A 19,868-nucleotide genomic window follows, 5' to 3' on the forward strand; every position below is an offset into this window, starting at 1 on the left:
CACTTTGTCCTGTGGTGTAGACGAGACAGACCCCACACGCCCCAATGTCTACGAGATCGTGAATCCTGACAATGGGCTCGCCTCCCCCTGAATGAGAGGAGTTGACATGGGGGGGGGGGGCACAGAAGGTTCCAGAACAGGAAGCCCAGCACGGAGACCCTGGTTCCCCTGCACTCCCCAGACGGACCCCATTGGGCAAGTGTCCAGAGACCCGGAGCTGTAGAAACAGGAACCCTGAGTGGCTGATAAACGGCACAGGGCCAGCTTCACACTGGACACGTCGGGGACGCTTCCTGTCCCGAGATAACAAGGCTGCTGCTCGTTGACGGGCAGGACACGGCTGACGTGCGTCCAGATGAATCATGCGAGGGTCTCTGGGCAGCACAGGCTCCTGACCAGGCCGTGTCTCCTTGTCCGTGCCCAGAGTCTGCCCTCGGGGACCCTGCTCGTCTTGTGTCATCGTCATTGCCTGTCACCCGGGCAGGACAGCGTCCCCCGAAAGTGCTGAGACGGCCCAAGACAGGTGCCGAGAGCTGAGGGGCCAGTAAGTGGACGTCGTCCCATCGGTGGGGGCGGGGGGCTGCTGTCCCAGGGCAGGGGGTGCTCAGGACGGGAGGGAAGGGCGGAGACGGCTGGGCGCATCCCTGACCGAGGGCTGGTCTCTGATACAGACGGGTCTGAGATCGTGGTGCAGGTGGGGACCCAGGCTGCGGGGGTTGGCGAGGTGACGCCTGGGAAGGGTGCAACTAGGGAAGCAGACCACCGAGGCCACGTCCGGAGCAGGTGCACCCAGGCCGTGACTCACAGCCGCCGGCCATGGGCGAGCCCTCGGATCGTCCCCGAGGTGCACGGTGACCTCTGCGATCGTCCTGCCTCGGGGCTGGAGGCTCTGGACCAAGGGGCAGACGGGGTGGCTGAGGCCTGAGGCCAACCCTGGTTCCCATCGCAGAAGACGGGCCGATCGGCTGGGAAGGGGCCAGGCGTCATCAGTGGCCGGTGGCCAGAGAGCGGGCTTACCTTGCCGAAGCCTGGGGACGGGTCCTTGGAGCCCACAGGAAAGACAGGAAGCCAGGAACAAATGTAGGCGTCGATAGAGGGAACCCCCCCTCGTGACGGGTTAATACTCTCAGAGTGAGAACGACCCTGGGGCCCTGGGGTCACGTGCTGAAGCACCTGGTCGCTGAAAAATGCACAGACGTTTCTCTTGTTTTCTTCCTCTCTTATTTTTTATTGTTATATGTTTTTAAATCTTTCAATGTGTATTTTGGAGAGACAGAGAGACAGAGGGCAAGTGGGGGAGGGGCAGAGCGAGAGGGAGACACAGAATCCGAAGCGGGCTCCAGGCTGCGAGCTGTCAGTGCAGAGCCTGATGCAGGGGTTGAACTCACGGACCGTGAGATCACGACCTGAGCCGAAGTCGGACGCTCAACCAACTGGGCCCCCCAGGCGCCCTTTTTATATCGTTATTTTTTAAGTTTGCACCCAAGTTAGTTCACGTACACACACGGAGATTTTTCATCGAAAGGCGAGCTGAGGTTTTGTCTCAAAATCACACGGGAGGGAGGACAGGGGCACAGGGATGTGCAGGGAACCGATTGGGGGTGTCCTTTCGCTTGTCGGGGGCAAGAGACGGTCTCACCTCCCCAGACAGCCCCCGACGGTGAACAAGAGAGACACGGCTGCAAACACCCAGGGGAGGGTTCTTGCAGACGCGAGGCGTGGGGGTGCAAACGGAAAAAGGGGGTCCTGTTTGTTGCACTGAGACGTGTGTAAGAAACGGGGTGTCCGGGAGCGTTGATGGGCACGACCTTGGGGCAAAGCCACGCAAAGGGTTGAGCAACACATCCAGCTTCCGTGACTCAGGGACACGGCCGGCACGTGAACGTGGCGATGTAAGGACCAATCAGGACTTGGCACGCGGCTCGGCCGTATTCCCAGGAGGCCCCCGGGGTGCCGAGTTCAGATTCTGTCCGCTCTGTGGGATGCCCTGGGGCCACAGGGGGCATCCGACCGTCCCCGGGGTCCGTCCGCAGGCCGGCCCGTCCCGACGTGGGGGCCCACGGAGCCACACCTCTGCCTGCTGAACCCACCTCCGGACACACCAGGAAGCCCACCAGGCTCCCCTCCAGGGTCCAGACAGGAGCCCCCACCCTCGGACTCACAGTGCAGACCCAGGTGATGCTGGGGAGGCCCGTGAACACGCACATGGCCCCCCATCGGCCCTCTTTGCTTTCCGGTGACTCTGCTGTATGACTCAGATCGGGCAGCCGGGACAAATACCCCGCACGGAGCGGGATCCAGAACAGACATTTATTCCTTCCTGGTCCTGGAGGCTGGGCGGCTGAGATCCAGGCAGGGCCGAGGCTGGGAGGCTGAGATCCAGGAGGGCCTTAGTCGGGGAATCTGACGTCCAGGAGGGGTTGAGCTTGGGTGTCTGAGATCCATGCAGGGCCGAGGCTGAGGGATCTGAGATCTGGGCGGGGCCGAGGCTGGGAGGCTGAGATCCTGGCAGAGGTGAGGTTGGGGGTCTGAGATCCACGCGGGGCTGAGGCTGGGAGTCTGAGGTCCAGGCAGGGCTGAGGCTGGGGGTCTGAGATCCAGGCAGGGCTGAGGCTGGGGGTCTGAGGTTCAGACAGGACTGAGGCTGGGGGTCTGAGATCCAGGCAGGGCTGAGGTTGGGGGTCTGAGATCCAGGCAGGGCCGAGGCTGGGGGTCTGAGATCCACGCGGGGCTGAGGCTGGTTCCTCCTGAGGCCTGTCTCCTCACCACGTAGACACCATGTCCCTGAGTCCTCACGTGGCCGTCCCTCTGTCTATGTCTGTGTGCTGACCTCTTCTTCTCTAAGGACCCCAGTCCTGAGGGACCAGGGCCACCCTCGTGACCTCATGTTCCCTTCGTCTCCTCTTTAAGGCCCAACCGCCCAATACAGCCCCACTGAGGTCCTGTGGCTGAGGGTTTGAACTCGTGAATTTTAGGGGATGCTATCCAGCCCCCGGAACCCCCTCTCTTGGCGAAGGGACACGTCCACCCCCAGTGTTGTCAGACCCCCTTAGGCCGGGACCTCAGCTCCTGAGGCCGAAAATGACCTCTTCCCCCTCAAAGCCTTTTCTCGTCCTTGGGCCTCAAAGGGCGCTTTGGGACTTTATCGCTGGGCCCGGCTTCCCGTCTCTGTCGGCTCTGGGTTTCTCAAAGGGCCGCCCCTGGGGTTCTGTGTTGATGGGGAGCCCGACTCCGCACAGGCCCTGCCCCGAGGGCTCACTTCGCCTCGTGGCCCGGACGTGTGCCTGTGCTTCCTTCCGTGCTGGCAAACGTTTCCACGATGACACCACGCCGTCTGGGTCCTGAACCCCCAGAACCCTAAAAGGACCCTGGAGGCCCCGAGGGGCGTCGGTGGCATGGGAGGGCCATCCCCCAAAGGGAAGGTGGGACGACGTGAACCGAGAGGCAGGTGAGGTCCAGGATGAGGCACAGACAGGCCTCCCTCCCCCCTCGGGCTGACCCAGGACAGGTGCTCCTTGAAGGGCACCAGAACGCATCACCCCAAAGTTTCCCTCTTGGGCACAGGGGTGATTTGGAGGGACAGGCCACTGACAACCAGCAGAAGCAGGAAGTCGGGCGCCTAACCCACTGAGCCACCCAGGCGCCCCATAAATGGATGTTCTAATCGTGGGCATGTTTCCGTACTGGGAGAACTACACCCAGAGACGTCTCATCATGTGAGAGACTCTTATTAACAAGACAGACCTTAATGGCCATGAATTTCCTGCGTTTCCTGTTTTGCGTTTCCCCAGAGCTGTATGTCCCCATCAGAAAGTCCGGAACCCCTTTTCCCAAGCTGAATCTGACACGGCTTCTAAGCCCTGGTCGTCCATCTGTCTCCCTGAGCCGCATGTTTCTTTCTGAGACCCCGTGTGTGTATATGTAGTTAAAACGGCTGTGTCTGCTAAACTTTCATCTGTTTAATTTGCGGGTGTCAGGTACAGAACCTAAGAGGTTACCGGGAAAAGATTTTTTTCGTCTCAGCAGCAGGAATGTGGACGTGACCAGCAAGGGCCAGGGATGCGGCCAGGAGCTCATTAGCGGTGACACCCTTGGGGGGGAGGCAGCTGGGGATCTGACCTCTGACCTGGTGTCTCCTGTGAAGGTGAAGCTTTGCGGCTGGGATATGGCGGCCGTGCTGCATCTTGTGACCTTCCTGGTCGTCCTGAAGTCGGCGTGCTGTGCACAACCACGGCCGGGTAGGTAGAGGCAGGCACCCCGGGACGGGGTGGGATTGTCACTCCCCCCCCCCCACCCCCGTGATGCCAAAGGGGACAGAAGTCCCTCCCCCAAGACCTAAAGCATCCCCCGGCCCCGAGACCGCCATGCTAGGGGAAGAATTTGCCTTTTGCAAATCGAACTACAGGTATTTATTCGCGGGCAGAATCAGGGACCCAAGGGTGAAGATTCGATCCCACAACACGTCCACCGGAAGGTGCCAGAGAGCATGTAGACATGTTCCCGCAGGTGGCCCAGGAAAACGGGGTGCCCAGGGGCGTCTGGAGGGCTCAGCCGATCAAGCGTGTGACTCTGGAGTTCGGCTCGGGTCCCCCACGATCCCATTTCACAGATGCTGCAGATCCTGGGATTGGGTTGGAGTTGATGTTTGCACAGAGCCCGACGCGGGGCTCGAACTCACGAACTGTGAGATCACGACCTGAGTCAAAGTCAGACGCCCAACCGACTGAGCCCCCCGGGCGCCCCTTCTCTGTAGTTCTCACATGATTTTATGCATTTTTCAAATTATTGTCACTGTGGCTAATTATAAATTATTTTCTGTATTTTTCTGAAATTTTCAAATTGTCGTCACGATCGCTAACTTGTCTGTATGTTTCCAATGATCTTCTGTAGTTTTCAAACTATTTTCTATGTTTTTCTTTTCTTTTTATTTTTTTAAAGGATTTTATTTTTCAGTAATCTCTACCCCCTGCACGGGGCTCGAACTCACAACCTGGAGATCAATAGTTGTACCCTCCACCCACGGAGCCAGGCGGGTGCCTCTGTATTTTTCCTTTTTTTTCAAATTATGACTGTAGCCAACTCGTGTCTTTCAAATTATTTTCCATAGTCTTCAAATTATTGCTCTACCCAATTTGTCTGTTTTTCTGATTATTTTCTGTTATTTCCCAAATTATTATTAGTATAGCTTAGTTCACGGGCGAGAAGTGACGTCCCTGTGGTTTGTTCGTTTTCTTAGTTTTTTTTTTTCTTCAGCTCGTTCCTTTAAGAAAAAGTTTATGCGTTTATTTCTGAGAGAGAGACAGAGCGCAAGTAGGGGAGGGGCGGAGAGAGAGAATCCCGAGCAGGCTCCGTGCTGTCAGCGCAGAGCCTGATGCAGGGGTCGAACTCACGAACTGCGGAAATCGAGAGCCAGACGCTCAACCCACTGAGCCCCCCACGTGCTCTGACCTTGTGGGTTTGATTTGCAACCTCCTCCTCCCCCCCCACGACTAAGGATTCTGAGCATCTTTTTGTTTTTTTTGCTTTTTTAATCACAGCGCAAGACAAAATATCCCCTATTATAAACATGCAGCTGGATTCAAGGAAAAAAATGTTAACCTGGACTTACACCAGAAACGTGAGTGACCAGGAATGCACAATAGATACGCCCACTGCCTATTCCGCCACGGTGAAACCACAGGTGAGTGTCCGGGGCTCACGCCTTGTGGCTTTGCGCCTTGTGAATCCGGAATTTTCCTGTGAGACGACTCTCGCGCCCCTGGCCTGCCTCGATTCCCACCCATGCTGCTTTTGTCCGGGAAGAAAAAAACATTTCCTGTATCCTCTTAGGCTCTGGTGTAGGGATGTGCAAATTAAAATGACATGCACCAGATTTTTCGGGAGAAAAGACGTACAGATTTGTTCCTATGGTAACTTTTTACATCCACGAAGGTTCAGAGGAAAGAAGGGAAACCCCAAGGAGCAGGGAGGTTTGGTACCAGTTTTTTAAGAGGGTGAGGAATTCTGAGGGAGAGGTGGGTTGTCAGAGGAATGGGCACTTTGGCTTCTGGGGCCAATAAGTTGTGGGGACGTGAGTGGGCAATTAGCGACAAGCCTAATGGCAGATGTGGGTTATTTTAATAAGCTCTGTGTCTACAGTGTCTTCTCGGTGCTGGCTCTCCGCATCAGGCGGGAAGGGTCACTGCCCTCATTTTGGCCCAGGAGAAGGTGGGGGCGGGTCATGCCACCTTTGACACCTTTGGGGACATTTGCACTCTGCCTCCATATAGTGGGGATAAAATGTACACACTAAATCCTGCGTATGAAGGAGAATATAACAGCGGTCTTTTCTGCACCTGCCTTTACTTTGATTTCTCCCCTTTTGTGAGGGGGAGGGGAAAAGATAGGGATTTGTCCCTTACGTGCATCCCACCCCCTTCACGTTAGAACAGTCCAGTCTGGATTCCGTCCCTGTCTTTGGTCTCTGTTCGTTCACTCATCGTATACTTCACACGCTTCCTCAGTTTCATTCTAAGGAGGTTGGGCAAGGAAAATTAGCCATTACACTCTTAGGCTCTGTCTCTGAGGGCTGTGAATTAACCTGATGAAGGATTACGATGAAGAGGTGAGAGGAAATGTATTTCTGTGCATATGGAGTTTACAAAAAGAGTAGCCCAATGAATAGGTAACATTAGGGCCTTGTATACCTAACTGATAGGGAAAAGGGAAGAGAAGGGCGCCTGGGGGGCTCAGTCGGTCGAGCATCAGACTTCAGCCAGGTCACGATCTCGCGGTCTGTGAGTTCGAGCCCCGCATCGGGCTCTGTGCTGACAGCTCGGAGCCTGGAGTTGCTTCGGATTCTGTGTCTCCCTCTCTCTCTGCCCCTCCCCCGCTCACCTGCCCGCTCGCTCTCTCTCTCTCTCAAAAATAAACATTTTTTTAAAAAGTTATGAACTTGAAAAAAAGTAATAAAATAAATGTCAAGGTTATTAAATAAATATAAAAATTTATGATTATGAAAAATATAGATAAATAAAAAACTGTGTTGGTCATTTCTGTGCATTTCATAGCATTCTTCTGATGGCTTGAAAAAAAATTTTTTTTTTATTTTAACTGTTTGCTGTGGTGCAGGAAAGCCACTGATGTTATGGGCTCTGTGTCCACAGGTCCTTACCCTCTTTTATAAATTCACTGTCTTTGGGAAAGCATCCGGTTCTCCGAATTTTGTCCTGTTTAGAAAGAATTCTAATGTGGCTCTTTCCTCTAGAACCGTGTGGACTTTGTGTTTCCATTTCAATTTTCATTGTGAATTCAAGAAAACAGTTCAAAAATTCATTTAAAAAAATTGTTTTAATGTTTATTTTTGAGACAGAGAGAGACAGAGCATGAACGGGGGGGGTCAGAGAGAGAGGCAGACACAGAATCCGAAGCAGGCTCCAGGCTCCGAGCTGTCAGCACAGAGCCCGACGCGGGGATCGAACTCACGGACTGTGAGATCATGACCTGAGCCGAAGTCGGTCGCTTAACTGACTGAGCCACCCAGGCGCCCCTAAACATTCAGTGTTTCTGTACTTACAGTAGTGGCCGTTGATGTAAAAAAGAAAAGAAAAGGGAAGGAAAGGAAAGGAAAGGAAAGGAAAAAGAAAAGAAGAAAAGAAAAGAAATGAAAAGAAAAGAAAAAGGAAAAGCAACAAGAAAAGAGACAGAGGTCTTTTGTCAGGTCAAAGAGATTCCCTTAAATTCTTGCTGATGTAAGCTTTTTTCACCCACAGAATTTGCACCTTCTTGAACACTTGTTTTGGGACCTCAGCTGAGATGATCAGGTTTTCCCCTCCCCATCCCCCTGGTCGGCCTCACTAATACACACCGTGCACAAGCTTAGTACAATTTTTAAATTTTTTTTAAGTTTGTTTATTTTGAGAGAGAGAGTACAAGCAGGGGAGGGTCAGAGAGAGGGAGAAAACCGACTTCGCCACCCAGGCGCCTCCAAACTTAGTACAATTAAAAAAAAAAAACACAAACGTTGAATTCCGGGGCGCCTGGGCAGCTCAGTCGGTTAAGCGTCCGACTTCGGCTCAGGTCATGATCTCACGGTTCGTGAGTTCGAGCCCCACGTCGGGCTCTGTGCGGACAGCTCGGAGCCTGGAGCCTGCTTTGGATTCTGTGTCTCCCTCTCTCTCTGCCCCTCCCCTGCTTGTGCTCTGTCTTGTCTGTCTCTCAGAAATAAATAAATGTAAACAAAACAAAACAAAACAAAACCCACCACGTTGAACTCAGTATATGAGCCTGGCATTTGGAGTTTTATTCTTTTTTATAGTATTTAAGATTTTATTTTTAAGTAAATCTCTACACCCAACGCGGGGCTTGAACTCACAACCCTGAGATCAAGAGTCGCACCCTCTTCGGACTGGGCCTGCCAGACGTCCCACATTTTTAAAATTTTTTCAATGAAGTCGGTTCCTTTCGGAATATCCTGTGGGTGGTCTTGGATCCGAGCTGTGCCAGCAACGGAAAGTCGAGTCTGGCTGTGTTTTCTTAAAAGCCCCCGTTTGTGCGACTGTGTATTTTGTGGTTCATTCCCTTCCGTGCGGTCTGCACAAATCTGAGGGTTTTCTCCTGCAGGAAAAAGAAAAAAAAAAAAAAAAAACACCTCATTCTTTTGCAGAAAGAGGTTGCAATGCTTTCAAGTAGCTGGCAGCTTCCTGCTTCCCGCTGGTTTGAAAGGGAATGTTCCAGACGGAGACCCTCCCTGAGCCGCCTCCTGGGGCCACCTTTATCTTAAACTGCCTCATGTGCCAGTTCTGTCCTCTCCCAAGGCTTTAGTAGGAAACAGCTCATTCCGTTTTTTGTTTTTTTTTAATAGTCAGGTTTTGTTTTTAGTTGGGAGCTGGGGGCTTTTCTGCAGACTCAGAAAACGCGGCCGCAGAATTGCACAATTTCTCCCTGGGATTTGGGGTTTTCCGTGAGGCCCAGCAGGCAGCGATCGGAGGGCATTCCTGAACTTGGGTGTGTTTTATTCCTTCCTTGGCAGCCCCCCTCCTGCAAGCCGGGCGGGAGGGCGTATTGGGGTTCTTTGCAGCCTGGGGATCTCCAGCGTCCCCCCGGGAGAGGAGAACTTACTGCACCCGATTCAGCACACACGGGAGCTAACGGTGGTCCGCGTTTCCTAGGTTTTGAACTTGAGGAGGAAATGTGCGTGCGTGTAATGATTTCCCTCCTGGCCACACTCCACCGGATCACAGCCACGTGGGCAGAGTCCACCCGCTGGACCGCCCTGCACCCCTGGAATCCGGGGTTTGACAAACAGGATGCGGCCCGTGCTGACTTTTCTCGCCGCACGTGGTCTGGTTTTCCTCTCGAGCTTTTTTTAATCTCGTGTCCTCAGTGTGCTCTGTGTTTGGCACATGAGGCCGCCTTGGGCTGGCTGCTGTTGGCCTCCCCGCGGGCCCGCGCTGCCCTGGCCCCTTTTTCCAGTTCCGCGTTTCATCCCGGTCCACGTAGGAGCCATCGGGAGAGACGCCACGCTCCCGGGGGAAAGACGATGATGAGAAATGAACAGTGCCATTCGCCCATGAAGCAGAACACAGCGCGGTACCTGCAACAATGTGCATGAACTTGGCAAAAATGTTGCCGGGTGACGGCAGCCGCCGGACACAAAAGGCTACATTGTGCCTCATCCCAGTTGCACCCAATGTCCCCAGTAGACAAATCGTGTACCAGGAAAGTGGCCCAGGGGCTGGGGGACGGGGACGGGGTCGGCAACTCGTCTTTGTCAGGTTTCTGGAACAGAACGTTTTGCCAGGAAAGGGCGTCTGTAGACTTAGCATTTCGCAGACTCCTGATTTTGGGCCTGTTTGCTTTTCCTTAAATGAGGGGAGTCCTCCCCCCCCCCCCCGCCGACACCAGGCCTGGGAAGTGACAGGGACGGAGTGTAGCGATCAGTGACCGTCACCCGGATGCTTGCAGAATCCCCTTCCAGAACGTATGCTGGAAGCCAGATTTCGGAGCGCAGGCCCTGGCTGGATCCTCAGGCGTATTCGCACACCTTGTCCCCCTCCCTGCCCCCTGCCACGGCCCCCGTGCCACAGCCGTCTAGGCTCTAGCCAGGGTGTCAGCCACCCTCTCTTACCTTTGCAGAGCCTCAAAGTCAGGCTGAGAAGTGGGAACACTTTCTATTGGTGCCGATGTGCAGAAACACTTTTCCTCTACACTCTTAAGTGATGTCCATGGGGCTGTGCAAATTAGACTGACAAAAGACAGATTAAGCGAGGCAGGTTTTACATGGTGTTAAAATTCTCGGTGCCATGAGGTGGGGGGGGGCTTCATAGAAAGAAGAAAACGGACCCAATGCAGCAGTTAGGCTTGGGAGTTTGTATACTATTTTCTTCACACACACCAGTAAATCGTGCAGATGTGACAAGAGACGGGAAAAGAGGTTTGAGGCGGCCGAGGGCAGCACACTGGGGGAAGATATGTGTTTGAAGGAAAGTATGCACAGAAGTAGGGACGTCGTTGGCGTTAATCAGGTCCTGGCCGTTATGGGCCAGATGTGAGCTCTTTGGATTATGGCAGAGAGGGCGGTGTCCCCATGTGCCTGATTTCACGGGACCTCTGAGCTGGTTCTTATAGGCGAGGGCGGAGTTTCCCAGAGGTCGTGGGTCAGGGTGTGCTCTGTCCCTGCTGACGGTAATTCTTTGGGGAAAGAAATGCAGGCTGGGTGTCGTTCCCGTGACATCTGTGCTGTAGATTCGATGTCATCTGGGCGCTGGTGGGGCGTCTGGAGTGGTCTCGGCGTTCAGGTGCCCTGGGCCCTTCCCGCCGGGAGCCCCGGGGCAGGGGCGCCTGCAGACAAGGCAATGCGGCCTTTGCAGGTGACGGAGGACCACACCTACATGTGCACCTTCCCCAACTCCGTGCTGCACAGGGGGGCCAACCTGACCGTGAACGTCACTTGCGACGGGGACGTGTTCCTCCAAGTCCTGACTTTCGCCAACCCAGGTGAGGTCCCCGTCAGCTGCGGACGCGTGGTTCCCGGCCCGCCCGCGGGGCACCGACGGATTTCGGGCCGTGTCTCCCCAGGCAGGGAAGGTTCCGGAGCCGTGAATTTCTCCTGCCTCATTTACAACGTGTGCTTCATGAACTGCAGCTGGGCGCCCGGCCCGGCCGCCCCGGCCGACGTCAAGTATCGACTGTTCTGGGCGTCCAGGTGACCGGGAGCCCTCGCTGCGCCCGGGACCCGCGCGGGGGTCCTCACGTCAAGTGCTCAGCCTTTGGTTCAGGGCCCCAGGGTGGAGGGGGGCGTCTCCCCGAAAGGTCCCAAAGTCACCCAGGAACGCGCCCATCGGCCAGGCCCCTGGGGTGGAGGGGGGGGGAACCGGGCAACTTTGCCGCGTCCTGGCCCCAGCATGCAGCCCCCCTTCGCGTCCTAGGGACGAGGACATCCCCCATTTGGACACTGAATGCTTCACGGAAGGGGTTGTAACCCCCTCGCTCTGCAAAGGGCGGGCCCCTGCCCGTGCCTGCCGCGTGCCGGCCGGTCGCCTGGGATGCACATCGCGTTCTGGTTTTACGCTCATTTGGGGGACGGGACTGTCTCCTGTCATCAGTGGGTTCTCTGGGTTGCGGGGGGGGGGGTGTGGCTGGCCATGGCTGCCCACGAGGATTCACAGGCGGCCTGCCCTCGCCCCCCTTGCACGTGACAGGCATGAGGCCGACGCGGAATGCGTCCATTACATCCTCGGCCCCACGGGGACCCGCGTGGGCTGCCATTTCGACCAACTGGGCAAACCCCAGAGGACGGATAATTACTTCTTCTTGGTGAATGGAACCAGCAGGGAAACGGCGATCCCGTTTTTGGATTTCACTCCATTTAAGGCCGTTCAAATCGGTAAGTCGCGGCCTCCCTCGCCCTGCGTTCGGCTCGCCGTCCAAGGTGACCGGTGTCTGGCTGCCCCCGGGGGTGAGGGGGATGCTTCTCTAATACGTGTATTTCTTCCAAGAGGCACATCACAGCCTTCTTGTGCGTGGGAATACAAAACAAGAAAAAAAACTTCTCCTCTACACTCTTATGTTCTGTACGTGAGGATTGCAAATTAAACTGACAAGCACTCTATTAGCGGGAGAAAAGCATACAAATTTAATTTTAATTCTTACTTGCCTGCAGGGGGGCCTTCATAGAAAAGAAATGGTCGAGGGCGCCTGGGTGGCTCAGTGAGTTAAGTGTCCGACTCTCGGTTTTGGCTCAGGTCATGATCTCACGGTTCGTGGGTTCGAACCCCGGGTCAGGCTCTGTGCTGACAGTGCAGAGCCTGCTTGGGATTCTGTCTCCATCTGTCTCTGCACCCCCACCCCCCACACTTGCTGTCTGCCTCTGTCTCAAAATAAATAAACTTAAAACAAAAGACAACAAATGGGCTAAACACGAAACACTTTGTCGTGTTTCGCTGCCGTAGAGAAGTACGATCCACCCAGGAACATCACCATCACCTACAACCGGTCGCACCACATCATCCGGTGGGAACATCCCGAGATCCGATTCGACCTTTCGAGTCACATGCTGTATTACGAGCTGGACATCCAAACGCCGGTAAGAACCCACGCGTCCGTGAACGACCCACACAGCGCGTGCTGTCCCGTTTGCCCTGGGGCGTGAACCGCACGGATTCATTTTTGGTCTTAAAAAGGAACCTCTAGGGGTGCCTGGGTGGCGCAGTCGGTTAAGCGTCCGACTTCGGCTCAGGTCATGATTTCGCATGATCTCGCGTGATCTCGCGTGAGTTCGAGCCCCGCGTCGGGCTCTGGGCTGATGGCTCAGAGCCTGGAGCCTGCTTCCGATTCTGTGTCTCCCTCTCTCTCTGCCCCTCCCCCGTTCATGCTCTGTCTCTCTCTGTCCCCAAAATAAATAAACGTTGAAAAAAAAAAAGTAAAAAAAAAAAAAAAAAGGAACCTCTATGGAGGCACCTGGGTGGCTCAGCGGGTTAAGCCTCGGCCCTTGCGTTCGGCTCAGGTCAGGATCTCATAGTTTGTGAGTCCAAGCCCTGCATCAGGCTCTGCACTGACAGCACGGAGCCTGCTGGGGGCTCTCTCTCCGTCTGTCTCTGCCCCCCCCCCCCGCTGTCTCTCTTTCTCTGTCTCTCTCTCAAAACAGATATACTTAAGAAATTTGTTTATAAAAAATTTTTTTCAAGTAATCTCCATGCACAACATAGGATTTGGTCCTGAGCACCCCAGACCCCAGGACCTTTGCACAGACCGCTGCCTGTGCCCACAGGTTCTGCCTCTGTCCCAAGTGTGAGGTCCTTCTCCGTCTCCACACTGAATGAATGAATGAATGAATGTTGGGAATATCCGTGCACGGCCCCCACACCCCACAAGAGTGCCTCTCCTGCCCACGGGTCCCGCCACAAGGCGTGATCTGTCATCCGCGATCTGTCCCCGGGTGTCCATGTGTCCACGTTCCCGAGGCCGGCGCCAGCCGCTGGCCCCATCCCACAGCTCGCAGCACCCTTTACGGCATGGTCTGGCGCTCTCCTCAAAGGCGTGGAGGGGTCCCCAGGCCCAGCCAGGTGTGGACCCCTCACCTGTCGGCACCTTTCCAAACGGAAGTTAGGCGGTGTCCCTTCTGTCCTGAAAGTCCTCGCAAGACGCCAGGTTTGGGTCTTGGATTCCGGTTCGTACCCTGGACGTGGCCGCCAAGAGTCTGCAGCTTCCGCCCTGCCCACTGGCATCCTGGTCCCCAGGGCTCCTGTGCGTGACCTCACACGGGTGACCTCACACTGGTTCCTCACGGGTAACCCCAGGCAGGTGATAACACAGGTGACTGTAGACAGGGGACCTCACCCAGAGTGGGCCGCGGGCCTCTGATGTGGTTAGTCCACGCCGGACATCTGAACGTTCGGACAAGATGCGACCGTCGGAGCCGCCTTCTCGTCCCTCACACCGTCCCCAGGACAAATTCACCAGCCAGCGGTAGAGTCACAGCGACGGAACTAGGTGTTGAAGTTTCTCTACCCTCTTAAGTGCTGTCCCTGGGGGCTGCGAATTAAACAAAAGGCAGGGGCGTCCGGGTGGCTCAGTTGGTTGAGCGTCCCACCTCGCTTCCCTGGAGAAGGAATTTCTGATACGTTCGCTGTCCTTCCCGGAACTGAGGTGTCCCCACAGTAGGGTCATATGGACCCTCATTCCCGGTCTTTTCTCTTGAGCAAGTAAGGAAGCTCTGACAAGGCTGCCTCATCCCGGTCCAGGAGGTCCAGGCAGGTTCCCACACTTGGACACGGTGCAGAAAACGCAGACACTGACCATTTTTCCTTTCTTACAGGCGAGCTCCGCAGAAACAAACCGTGTAAGTATCTCGTCCCTTCTCTGTGACTTACGTGCGCGGGCCCGGGGGGGGGGGGGGAGGGGGGAGACCCGGTTCCACGTTCACTGACCACCTGGGCCGTGGGGTCCCAACCAGCCCCTTAGCGGCCCTCAGGGTTTCACTCTCGCGTTGGGACGCTGTATTTCTCCGCTGCCCCTGACTCAGCTCAGGTTGCCCGCGGACGGGGAAACTTCCTTCCAGACGATCTCCTTTGGGCCGATGCAGTTCACACGTTGTAGTGAGTGTAACAGCGGCCGGAAAAGCTTGTGTCCCCCCAGAACCCTGCACTGGGGTCATATTTGGAAACAGGGTCTTTGCAGATGTGAGTAACTGATGGATCTGAGATGAGACCATCCTGGATCAGGGGGGCCCGAAATGCAATGACACTGTCCTTACGACACAAAGAGGAGACACATACACAGAGAAGCCCCATGAAGGAGGAGGCAGAGACGGGAGGGACGCGGCCTCGAGCGCAGGGGTGCCTGGAGCCCCAGAAGCTGGAAGAGGCAGGAAGGAGCCTCCCCTGGAGCCTCTGGAGGGAGCACAGCCCTGCCTGGATTTAAGGGGCCCTGCCCTGCCTGGATCTCAGCGGCCCTGCCCTGCCTGGAAATCAGTGGCTCTGCCCCTCCTGGATGTCAGACTTCTGGTCTCCAGAGCTGGGGAAGGATGCTGTCTGTGGTCTTAAGCCACGGGGTGTGTGGTCATTGGTCAGTGTTGCCGTCAGATGCTGGAACAGACATGAGCACCCCCCCCCCCATCCTCTCAAGGGCAGCAGCGACACCCATCCCGCAGATGCTCTCCCATTCATCACCTGGGTTCCCGTGGGCCTCACCTGCTCCCGGGTGACACCCACCCCGCTGGCCAGATGCTGCCCCACGGACCACACTTGCAGTGTCCGGGACCGGGCTGAGGGTCACGTGCAGTCTCAAGGCGCCCCTGGGGGCCAGCCTCGGGGGCCAGGTGTCCAGTCTGGGACCCTTCCCCGCTCAGACGCCAGCTGAGATCCAGGGCACCAGGCGGTGTGTGTGGCTCCCGCTGCCTGGGGGGCTCTCCTTGGGGGCGGGGGGATCCCTGCTGCCCCCCTCAGCGTCCGTCTTCAGGAGCAGGCCAGGCAGCTCCCTGAGTCCTCGTCTGCCCCGCCCCCCGTTCCTGCCCCAGGGCCCTACGGGTGGGGGGCCGGTAGCAGGGCGCCTTCAGAGCTCAGAAAGAACAGCGGGGTGTTTCAGCCGCGTGCACGGGAGATCAAGGGCGTTCCCCGCGCAGAGGACCGTCCAGATGGTGCCCTGGGGCTCAGGGTTGTGCACTCTCGGTACCCGTGGCGCCAGGGAAAGGCAGGTGGGGACAGCGGACGCCTCCCGGCCAGCGGCTCCGATTCAGAGCCCGGCTGTGCCGCCAGAAAGCGAACGGGCCGACGGGGCTCCACGGGGTCTGTGCGGAATCACCGCGGGCCGCGTCCCCAGGGCGCGAGGTCTCTGCCCGAGGTGTAGGTGCAGCTCGGAGACATGTGGGCGCCAGACGTGAAGCGGGGTCAACCTCCCCAGCGGGGGAGGCGGGGCCTTACCTCCCCGGCTTTGGCGGAGCCAGACGGACGCGCGGAGTTGCGCCCGGACGCACGGGTGTCCCTGCACGGACCCCGGAGCTCAGAGCCCAGGGGACCCCCCCCCCGGCCCCCGGCCTGCTCCCCGACGCCCCTTCAGCAACGCCCCTCACGCACAGTCCCCTCCCGTCTCCAAGGTTTTCCAGAGGGGACAGGACCCCAACGTGTACCTGATGCCCAGTTCTGCCACCAGAGCCAAGAGCGCCTTCCGGGTGAGGGTGCGTTACATGTACAACCGCCTGTGGAGCGAATGGAGCCCCACGCAGCGGTTCGGTGAGTGGCCGAGGCCCCCCGCGCCGCACAGGGACCCTTCCTTGGGGTCCCGGCTTGGCTTCCTCTGCCGTCTCGTCTCGGCACCTCTGCCGTGGGACCCAGGCCCCCCTGAGCGCATCTCGAGCCGTCACTGCCCTCTCACCTGTGACCCTCTTCCCATCAGGTCCCGTTCACGGGTCTCCGGGGCACCACGTGGGCCTCTTTGGGGGTCCGGACACCCTGCAGCACCCTCTCCCAGGTCCCTGGGGGCCCCCTAGGGGCCCGTCCCCCTAGACTCAGCCACCTGAGCGAACCAACCTGCCCAGAGGGACGCGGGGAACCCCACGAGGCCAGGGTCTGCGTAAATGGCCCCCTCCAGGGGTCCCACAGGACTGTTCTGGGGGCGTGAGCCCAAAGTATGCACCAGCTGGATGCCCATGCGCTCTGCAGGCTGGCAGCCCCACCCCCACCCCCCCGGAAGCGCCTGGTGTGTGCAAAGCTGACCATCTGCTTCTCTTCCCCGCCAGGCCTCCCGGAGCAGGATTTCAGCGGCGCCCTGGTGGGGCCCGTGGTGGGGACCGCGGCTTTGTCCGCGCTCGTCCTCATGTTCCTCTGCAAACGGTAAGCGCCCCCCCCACCCCCACCCCGGACTTTACAGAAGGCCACGCGGCGCTGGCCCGGGAGCCTGGGGAATGGCCAGGGACCGCGAATCCAGAGTCCGCGAATCCAGAGACCGCGAATCCAGACACTGGAGTGGAGTCGAAGTTGCTTAAGGCTGGGGACGGGCGGGGGTCTCCTGCTGTCTCCGCACGGCCCCACAGCCACACTGGGATGTCGGAAGGACCCTCCCGTCCCACGTACCGCTGGACTGCGTGCTTCCAGGGGGTCCCAGCCAGAGTCCTCCAGGTCCAGACGCTGCGCTCCGAGGACGCCAAGGGGACACAGCACCATTCGGGACGCCCCGTCCCCGTGTCCACGGCTGGGGACTTGCTCACAGGGTCCGCGGTTAGGGAACCCTTCCTGGGGCCTCAATTAGGACGGTCCTCTCGCAGCGGGAGGGGCAGTGAGCCTCCGGGGGGGGGGGGTGCAGCAGGCGGGTAAAGACGCGTGCGCAGCTCTGGACAAGCCCAGGAGCAGGGGAGTCTCCAGGAGACCCCGGGGCTATGGGCGGGTCGATGGGGGCGGGTCGTTCTGCCTCCCCATCGTGCAACCGAGGACCCTCTGATACTCAAGGACCAAAGTCAAATCCCTGGGGCCTCTTGGGGACCTAGAGAGTCGGGGGGTCCTTATACATTTTGTGGTGCTTTAAAAGACCTGGGGTGGGGGGGGCACTTGGAGAGGATCTGAGGAGTCCTGCACGCGTCTTCGCTGGTCCGGCAGGTGCGCACCAGGCCTGGCGGGTGTCCGTGGGCGCTGCGTTTCTCCAGGAAGAGACGCGCAGAGGCCGTGGGGCCCTTCACGGTGTGCGTCTCCCCGCCAGGTTCTCCGTGAGGCGCAAGATGTTCCCTCCCATCCCGCAGGTGAAGAAGGAAATCGCCAAGGCCCTCATGCCCACACCGGGGGTGAGTGACCCCTCCGTCTGCACCCAGGAGGTGGGCGCGTCCCCTCCCGGCTGCCAGCGCCTGTGAGGTCCCGGGAGTGGGGGCGGGGGTGTCTCTGGCGGTGGGGGCAGTCCGGGGGTACGCTGTCGGTGGGCGGGGGGTCAGCGGAGGGGCCACGACCCTCCAGCACCCGAGGCCGTGCGCGTGGGCGCTCACCATGAAAGCCGAAATGCTGGGCATTGGAGACGCACGGCCGTCCACCACCCCAGTCCCCAGGGGCGGGTGTGTGGCCCGTTTCCCTGCCGCCAATCCGGGGCTGGTCCTTCCGTGCTGGTGGTTCCCCTGCTCGGGGGGAGCTTGTGGGCACCGGCAACCGCCCCCCCCCATTACCACACCTCCCGTCACAGGAGCAAAGACCCTACTTCCAGATCCAGCCGCCTTCGCGTCCTCATGCCTCAGCCCAAGCGCTCCCCCTGAGGAGGCGGTCGGACACCCCCAAAACGCCCCGTCGGGGCGCCCCACCCCGCGGCTTCCACGACCCAGGCTGCCCTCGCGGGGTGCTTAGGGTCCACGGAGAGACTTGGGGCGAGGCTACGGGGCTTGCAGTGCGCTCAGGTTTCCAGCTCAGGTTTCCAGTGTGCTCCCTCCAGAGGCTCCAGGGCAGGGTCACCCCCTGTCCCTTAAATTTGGGGGGGGGCGGCCCCCAGCGTCCAGGCTGGACGGAGCCTGATCTCACAGGGGGCTGTGTCACCTGGTGGCAGCCGGGGGCACAGCAGCCTGCGGGGTCCCCGAGGGGCGCTCGGGGCAGGAAGGGGGGGACTTTGGGGGGCCTCCCGTGGTGTCGCCGGGCAAAAGGGAGGGCTTCCTGGGTGTCCGCTGGGGTGAGCGTCACAGTGACGCATTATTTCCATTTATGACAGGTTTGTGGAAACCTAAGTCGCACGCCCCCCCCCCCTCCACCGCCCCTGTCACCTATTCCAAAGGCCCAAGGCAGGGGCATTGTGCCTCCCACCAGCTGCGTCTGGTTCCAGAGCATTCTCATGACCCCCAAAGGGAGCTTGTCCGCATTAAGCATCACCTCCATCGGATCCCAGGTCCCCCCGACCCTGTGGGCGCTCATGTCCACCTCGTGTGTCCGGATTTCCCTGTTTTGGGAGTTTTGTACCCTTGGGGTCTCGCGCCGAGGTCCTGTGTGTCCCACTTCTGTCCCTGAGTATCGTGTCCTTTTCGCGGCCGAGCAATAGTCCCCTCCCCCCCGCCCTGTTTGCACCTGCCGGCCTCGGGGCGTGGGAGGGTTCGGGGGTCTCGACCCTTGCCTTCTCTCTCTCTCTCCCTCTCTCTCAGGTCGCCTGGGACGAGGGCCCCCCCCCGCCGGGCCCCCAGGACCCCGAGGACGTGGTCACGCTGGAGGCAACGTGCTGACGGGCACGGGGACGAGGGGAGATGGTGGGTCCCGTCTGCGACCACTTCTGGCCCCGTGTGGTGTTAGTGAAATCGATAAATAAAATAACGAGAGAACATAAAATAACATAAGAGAGGGAAAATGACAAGAGAAAACGTAATCGGATGAAGTAAAATCATACAGGGCAAAGAATGAAATGAGATGACAAGACAAAATGTAAGAAAAAAAGAATATAGCAGGTGGGGAAACGCCGAGCGTCCGATGGCAAACGAGCCTCCCGGCTTCTCGGGTTTTGCAAAGTGCCGGCCTGAACGCGTGTCCTCGTGCTGGTGAACCGGGGTTGCGCACGCCAGCCCGCGTCCTTCGAGACGCGCTCGGCCCGCCGTCCACACGCGGTGCGTGGCGAAGGTGCGGGGGCGTCATCGGGGGCCGTGGATGCGCGCCAGCAGCGGGGCCCGGGGTCGCCCACGCCAGGCCCCCGGGTCTCCGGACGACGGACGTGCGCCCACACGCGTCAGCCCAGGGCTCCGGGCTCAGGGCGAGGTGAGCAGGGTCCCGGCCGCACCCACGCAGACCGAGGCCACAGACGCATCAGCTCCGTGTTTCACAAGAGCCGCGGGCCCGATAAGCAAGGGTTTTCTTGAAAAACGTCCCTGGTTTGATCGGGCCCGGGTAAGATGCACGGAAGCCAAGCGTGGGCCTCTTTCGAAAGGTTTCCAAACGCCCCAGAGACAGAGA

General features: G+C 58.3%; 1 protein-coding gene across 6 annotated transcripts; it reads left to right on the plus strand.

Moving 5' to 3' along the window:
- Positions 1-110: 110 nt before the first annotated feature.
- LOC106982043 (granulocyte-macrophage colony-stimulating factor receptor subunit alpha-like) lies at positions 111-19,250 on the plus strand. 6 transcript variants are annotated; one of them, XM_053201996.1, is made up of 13 exons: positions 116-544; positions 2,034-2,175; positions 4,145-4,238; positions 5,538-5,680; positions 10,851-10,977; positions 11,059-11,185; positions 11,682-11,866; positions 12,432-12,565; positions 14,297-14,320; positions 16,073-16,208; positions 16,715-16,808; positions 17,568-17,749; positions 19,073-19,250. In XM_053201996.1, the coding sequence occupies exons 3-13, from the start codon at positions 4,166-4,168 to the stop codon at positions 19,231-19,233; spliced, it is 1,386 nt and encodes a 461-aa protein (XP_053057971.1). In that variant the 5' UTR covers positions 116-544; positions 2,034-2,175; positions 4,145-4,165; the 3' UTR covers positions 19,234-19,250. The 6 variants fall into 6 exon arrangements, with proteins under 6 accessions (XP_053057972.1, XP_053057971.1, XP_053057970.1 ...); XM_053201997.1 differs by lacking the exon at positions 2,034-2,175 and having other exon boundaries at positions 111-544; positions 16,082-16,208; XM_053201995.1 differs by lacking the exon at positions 2,034-2,175.
- Positions 19,251-19,868: the final 618 nt, after the last annotated feature.

Source organism: Acinonyx jubatus, chromosome X, assembly GCF_027475565.1.
Source record: "Acinonyx jubatus isolate Ajub_Pintada_27869175 chromosome X, VMU_Ajub_asm_v1.0, whole genome shotgun sequence".
Taxonomy (NCBI): Eukaryota; Metazoa; Chordata; class Mammalia; order Carnivora; family Felidae; genus Acinonyx; species Acinonyx jubatus.